Below are 6,830 nucleotides of genomic sequence, written 5' to 3'. Positions count from 1 at the left end.
ACACACACACACACACACACACACACACACACACACACACACACCCCAAGTGCCTGCCCTCTGGCACTGGCATCCTAGTGGGAGAGAGAAGCAAGCATGCAACAAGCTCTTAGTGGATGCCACTAACCTTTGTGTGACTGCATGAAGCAGGCAGCACGATGCGTGTGCTTTGGGGCTGGACCAACCTGAACTCGGACCTTGAGGTTTTCTTTTCCTAGCCATGGGATTTAGGCACACATCAGCCTCTCTGAGCCTCAGTGTTCCCATCTATAAAATGGCAATAGTAACAGCATCCACTTCAAAGATAGCTAGAAGGTTAATGCTCGAAGCACTAAGCACAGTGCCCGGCACCTACTCAGTGCTCCACAATGGAAAATGTTACAACTATTATCACTCAAGGCCGCACAGCAGAGTCCAAGTCCTGATTCATGCTCCTTCATGTAGGATTAACTCTGTAGAAGCCCAGAGCTGGAAGGGACCAGTCATCTGACCCCAGTTTTGAAGATCAGACACTCAGAGGCTCGGAGAAGGTCTGTGACTTGCAGCTGAGAGTGTCTCCTGGCTGGTGAGAGGGACTCGGACCCTCTGCCTTCATAGGGAGCCAAGGGAAAGCACAGCACAGGGATCAGAACCGCCAGGGTCTCAGGAGGGCTCTGCCTGCCTTCCCACACCTGTGGGGCATCACCATGCCCACCCTTCCTGTGTCTGGGCATGGAAGCGGGGGCCAGGGCATCTGCCTCTCCCATTTAGAAAGGAGGAAGTTCGGGGTGATCCACACGGCTCACGCTCTTCATCTTTTGGCCTGGCCTCTGGGTTCTGTCCCTGCTCCCAGAGCTCAGTGCATTGGCACAGGGTGGCCCGGGGCTGGACTATGTGGTCACACAGACCCGGTTGAATCCTGGCTGTCACACTTGCTGGCCGTGTGACCTTGGACTTCTGAGTTCCTTGTCTGCATCCGCACCTATGTCCTCTGTCATCCCAAGGTGAAATAAAGTGATACCTGTACGGAGCTCAGCACTGACCTGGGTGCACTCTCTGTACCCAGCACTGATTCTCCTCTCTCCAAGAAAGCTGCTCTTCCTGCCCCTTTCTAAACCTGCCCTCGCCGTCCTCTGCTGCTGTTAGCGCCTTACCTGAGCCTCTCTGTGCCCCTCCCAGTGCGTAGCACAGCAGCCTCTCTCCTCTAGGTCTGTCAGTGCCCATCGCCTGTGCTCCCTGCTCTGCCCCGCACAGGTTGAACACCTCTAGTCCCCAAATCTGAAACTATTGGAGTGCCAAAGGGATACTGTGCAAATATTTCAAAATCTGAAAAGCTCCAGAACCCGACACACTTCTGGTCCCAAGCATTTCGGTGAAGGGGCCCTCAACCTGGAGCACCATTGACATGTGGAACTGTAAACAATGTGTAGATAGAATAAAAATACCATCCCAGCATTTACTCCATGTTGGGTGCTGCACTCAAGACCTGCGTGTTGTCATGGGCGGTTTACACATGAGGGAAGTGGGGCCTGGATCACAGAGCCACAGAGCAGGACTGGTGCTCATCTAAGTTGGGCTTAGAGCCTTCGCTTCTGCCTTCCCCGGTGCTAGACGCTGAGTTGCTATTCAGGAAATGTCTACTGGGTCTGTTGAATAACAAAGTTGGCTCCTTAAGACCCAATTATGGCAGAGAGGGAGACAGGGAACCAGGCCAGGAGCTGCCCTGTTTTTTTTTTTTTTGTTTTGTTTTGTTTTTTTCCCACCATTTAGGTTACCTGTGAACAGCCAGCCATAAAGACCCACCTATAATTCCTGAGCTGTGGTTTATTGGCTGCAAATAAAAAAATGGGAGGCCCATCCGGAAGCCCAGGTTGGGGTTATAGTGGGACCCGGGGCTTGCTGTGGCCCTGTGAGGATGGGAGGTCACCAAAGGCAGACAAGCCAGCAATGCTCACCAGTGCCCTCTCTCTCTGGCCCCTTAAAAACTACCTCCCTCCTTCCCAGGAGAAAGAAGCTGCTGGGTCAGACGGCTGGAACACTCCCCACACCTCTCACCTCGGTAGATATTCTCTATTCTTGTTTCTGGCAAAGCAACCCTTAATAAACTCGCACCCACTTTCAGAACCCTTATTCTTTTCCCAGATAAAGCGCGTGTCCGTAGCCACTGAAATCACATAACAAGCCCAAGCAGGTGATAGGATAAGTGTGTACATTCTGTCCCTTGCTGGGCAAAGGAACCCAGATGTGGTCACAGATGGCGAGGGGCGAAAAAGGAAGCTGGGCCTGGGGGCCTGGGGGCCTGGGACCTGGGCTTCATACACAGGCAACAGATGTTTAATTAAGTACTTGCTTTGTATCAAGTACTGTTGAATGGCAGGAATAAAAGGGCACATGCAGTCTCATCCTGGTGTCATTTTGATTGGGTCGACAGACACATAGGCAGCAGTGGCTCTGTGGCTCACCAGTTCTGAGCGCCGTACACCATTCTGAGCACATATCTAATCCTCATGATAAGAATCATCATTGCTGCAGTTGATAGCTGGGAACACTGAGGCCCAGGGCAGTTAGGCAAACTCCTCAAGGTCACATGGCTGCAGAGGCTGGGATCGGAACTCAAAGAAAGCTCTATACAGTTTTCTCTGACGTGATCAGAAAGGCAATGATAGAGTGGGTGGTGGGGCAGAGCAGGCTGTAAAGACACCTGCAGACCTGGTTCTAAATCCCTGCCCCATCACCACATCCTGGCTCCCTGAACTAGGCCAAGCCCCTTCAATGTCCGTGTCTGCAAAATGCACAACGTTAAGAGAGACAACAGTGACAACACCAGGATGCACCCCACCAATGGCAGGTAGGGCCAGACGGACAAGGAGGTGGGTGGAGGACTGCCAGAGCCTCCCCTGTGCTCACTAAGAGCAAAGTTTGGGAAGCAGACTCAGTAATTCCCAGCTGGCTCCTGGCTGGCTGCTTCTCCTATAGGGTTGGAGTGGCCTATTTGAGTGACACCAAAACCTAACTGGAGACGAGGTTATAGGACACTGAGACAAGAGGCTGAGGAGGGTGAGAGATAAGGAGTTTCCACCCCTGGAACTGGAGACTGAGAGCCAGCAGGTCCTAGGGAACCATTGGCCTCATCTAGGGTTACAGATGGGAGCCTCCGGTTCAGAGGAGGAGAGAGATGGCCCAAGGTCACACAGCCAGGATAGGCAGAGCCGGGACCAGAACCCAGGCAAAGTGCAGAGAAAATCTCAAATTTTCCTTGATCCCCTACTCAGCAGGGAAAAAAGAAAGAAAGAAAAAGAAAAGGAGCCATTTTCCCTGGGTCATTCAAATTTAGAAAAATACAGCAGTTTTGGTAATCTTTTCCTTTTGCCTGGCTGTATGACAAAGCCCTCAGACCCAGTGGATTGCCTTTTTGGTCTAACTCTCCTCTCCTTGTGACAGATTTCTGAACGCTCAGCATCCAAACATTCCAGAATGCACAATCCACCCTGAGCCCGCGTCATGGCACCCACCGTCAGCCCCGATTTTGCCATCTCCATCTTTGTCTCCAGCAGCCATCAGAGTCTTGGTTTCTGCAGAAGATAGGTCTCTGGCATTCACAGCAAAGCCCTTTAGGATGGATCTGGGGGAAGACAGGAGGAAGCAGGAGAGGGAGTCAGGCCAAGGTCACCTTGCAGAAACATAGTGTGGGTGGCGGTGGGCTGGCATCTGTGCAGGAAAGGGGTGCCCGGGAAAGGCAGCGAGCCGTGGGCATGGGTGCAGCTGGGCTGGCCAGGGAGCCTGGTCCGCAGCCACGCCTGCGTGCATGAGTGTGGGGAGGACTGGCTGTCTGCTGAGCAGGGTCCACCTCAAATGCCCACTGAGGGCCTTGTCTACGTCCAGGCTATGCTGGAGACTGGAGACGCTGTGGTGGTCTCAGAAAGCCACCTGAATAAGGGGGCTGCAGGTCAGAGCACCCATACGGAGTGATGTGGACTTTGACAGCGGTGTTCAGAGGGGACAGAGGCGTGGGGGAGCCCTCCCGGAGAAGGTGGACAGGGAGGAGATGGCCAGTGGGGGGGCGTGGAGCAGATAGGAGAAGGCTCCAGACAGAGCACAACCTTGTAGAACAGTTTGGGGAAGAGACAGGAAAGGTAGGAGAAGTTCCTGATTAGAAGAGCTCTCTCCCTACCCTGCCCTTTCTCTTTTTTGACAAAAAACCAAGGCAGTCTTGGCCAGAGAGTGACATAAGGCACAGCTGGGCCTTCAGACATCGGCTGGGTGGCTGAAGCAGGTGACAAAGCAGGGTTCTGTGCCGAATCAGTGCTGCACTGCCTGGTCCTGGCCTCCTCCTGTCTACTTCGTTCCACGCATCCCTAAGGCCCCAGAGCTGGCCTGGAGATGGCTCTGGTCCAGAAGGGGTGGGGGCTGCAGGATGGTGGAGGTGGAAATCGACGCAATCCCATCCCGTGGGCTTCGGCTTTGCCCGAGTACAACAAGGACAACTGCCTCTTCATTTGTATTGAATTATTAAGGAGCATCATTCCATTAGCAATATTAAGTGGCTATAATTTAACCTAGTTAGTTGCACTTTGAGCTGAGGCTTTGGTTCTTCCGGAAGCATCATCGCTGTGAACTATTTCCCCCTGGAGCCCTGGGTCTCAGTGCTGCCTGTGGGTGAGGGGTGCAGAGAGAGAGGCGGCTCTGATGGGAATTTGAAAGCAAGAGCCCCCCTCAGCCTCAGTTTACCCCAGCTCTTCCTCCTCGATGAAGCCACTCTTGTCTTTATCTAGGATGTGAAACACCTTCTTCACGTCTTCCGGGCTCTTGTTCTTCAGGCCAACCATCTGGAAGAACTTTTTGTGGTCGAAGGACTCGGCAGCTGTGGAAGGGGCATCAGGTTAAGATGGGGACATAGAGGGGGCTGTAGGGAAGGGTGGGAGAATGGCAGGTGTCGGGCGGGCACTGACGATCAGTTCCAGAGTGGCCTCGTGGGAATGCACCTCCACTGAGGGTTAAGGAGTCCATGCAAGGGGAGGATGTGTCCTCAAAGGTCATGTGCTAGCGGGAAAAGGTGGCCCTGGACCCCCGCCTCTCAAGCCTGGCCCCTGCCTCTCTCCACGCTTTGCCATCTGTGGGGTTAGCATCAAAGACCCAAACAGAGGCCTTTGGCTTCCTGACAACCTTGTTTCCCCGAAGCATTAGGGTGGCAGCAGGGTGGGAGTGGGCCTGGGAATTGAAGCTGGGTGAGGCGAGGGTGTGCACCAGGTGGGGGAGGGGCAGCCTCCCTCCCTTCCTGACCTTGCACTGTGTTGTTGGAAAATCAACACAGAGGACACGTTTCTGTCAAGGTCACGCGGTGGGAGGAGGCAGGGAGGACCTAGAAGTCCTGGCTTTGCTGCAGAAATCCATTCTGGTGAGAGCGTGCATGTGTGTGCCGGCCAAGCCCCAGCCCCGACCAGGGGCGCTCAGCTAAGTTTCTTCTCAGAGGTGGCAAGGTGGCTCCAGGCAGAGCAGATGGGTCACACTGTGCCAGAGAAGAGTGGCTTTCCAGAGCTTCCTGTGCCCAGGGGAAGGTGCCAGGCAGAAAGGAAGTGGACCCCTCCTGCCCCCCAATTTTCTTTTTTTTTCATTTGTTATTTTTTGGGTTTTTGAGACAGGGTCTCACTATGTAGTTGAGACTGACCTGGAACTCACTATGTAGCCCAGGCTGGTCTCGGACTCACAGCGATCCTCCTGTCTCAGCCTCCCGGGTGCTGGGATTACAGGCATGCGCCACCATGCCCGGCTCACCCCCAATTTTCTATGTCTTATGAGCTCCTTGCTAAAGCATCCAGTAAAGAGTAGAACCTGAGACTGTGTATCTGTGTGTGTAAGGGGACTGGAGAGGGTGAGGGTTGCTGGGATGTTCTCTCCTCTGCCCAGAGCTGAGGGAGGAAAGTTGCACTCTGGCACTAGAGTGGGGACCAAGCACACCTGGACAGCACCCCATTCTAATCCCTCTCCTGCCAGGCTGGTGACCTTGGGCAGGTCACCCAGCCTCCCTGAGCCTCAGTTTCCCCAACTGGGTGAAGGGAATGGGACGAGGGGCAGCTAAAACAGGAAATCCAGGAGCAGCCAGAAGAGAGGAGGCAGTGGCTCCCATCCACAGAGGCTGAGAACTGGGGTACCGTGGGGTGCAGCACAAGTTGGGCAAAGCCCGGAGCCTGCTTCCGGAAGGTCACCTCTGTCAGTGAGGGACTCTGAAGCCTGGGAAAGGAGATCGCAGTCGGGGGTCGGACAAGGGCCCATGGCTTTGTCTTGTCCAGAATGGGGGTCTCTGAGAGACCCTTTGCACCTATCTTAAGGGAGTCTCAGCTAGCGCAAGACCGCTCCTGCCCCCGGTGCCTCCTCTAACCCTGGTCTTTGGCCTTGGTCCTGGACCCACAGCCCTCCCAGAGGGGCCACCCTCGGGGGAGGGGGGCTCAAGTTTGTGTCGCTCCAGCCCATGGCAGAGCCCTTCCCCAAGTCTCTCCGGCCCCAGAATTTGGGAAAAGCTGGGCATCCTGCCTGCCCAGACCCGCCTGTGCCCTGCAGGCTGCGTGGGCATTTGGAGGCAGAGGAGGTCTGACCAGTTGAGCCACTGGGGTGCACAGCCCAAGGCGACAGATGAGGGAACAGGGCTGGGGAGGGGAGTGTGCAACTCACCGGTAAAGGCTCCGACCGCCTTCCTGATGTCCTCCGCGTTGAGCAAGTCTGTCATCGACATCCTGCAACTGTTTGAGCGGGCAGAGCAAGTGCGAAAAGATTAAAAAGTGCTTTTCTCATCATTTCTGCTCATATGACCAGCGCTGCAGTGCCGCGCGCCAGGCGCACGCCCGCCCGCCCGGCCT

The 6,830-nt window shown here is 54.8% G+C and overlaps 1 protein-coding gene across 1 annotated transcript in view; it reads right to left on the bottom strand.

The window, feature by feature from the left end:
* The window catches only part of Pvalb (parvalbumin), a 16,000-nt gene that overhangs the window by 7,025 nt on the left and 2,145 nt on the right, over positions 1-6,830 (bottom strand). Inside the window, exons 2-4 of the mRNA XM_010613696.2 lie at positions 6,646-6,713; positions 4,708-4,840; positions 3,492-3,601 (exon numbers count right to left, since the gene is read on the bottom strand). Of these exons, the coding sequence (XP_010611998.1) occupies positions 3,492-3,601; positions 4,708-4,840; positions 6,646-6,706 (304 nt within the window). The 5' untranslated portion in view covers positions 6,707-6,713. The remainder of the gene's footprint in view (positions 1-3,491; positions 3,602-4,707; positions 4,841-6,645; positions 6,714-6,830) is intronic.

The sequence above is a fragment of the Fukomys damarensis genome, unplaced genomic scaffold (genome assembly GCF_012274545.1).
Source record: "Fukomys damarensis isolate Sample0158 unplaced genomic scaffold, DMR_v1.0_HiC HiC_scaffold_19, whole genome shotgun sequence".
Classification (NCBI taxonomy): domain Eukaryota; kingdom Metazoa; phylum Chordata; class Mammalia; order Rodentia; family Bathyergidae; genus Fukomys; species Fukomys damarensis.
This window is presented reverse-complemented; position numbering and strand designations above follow the sequence as displayed.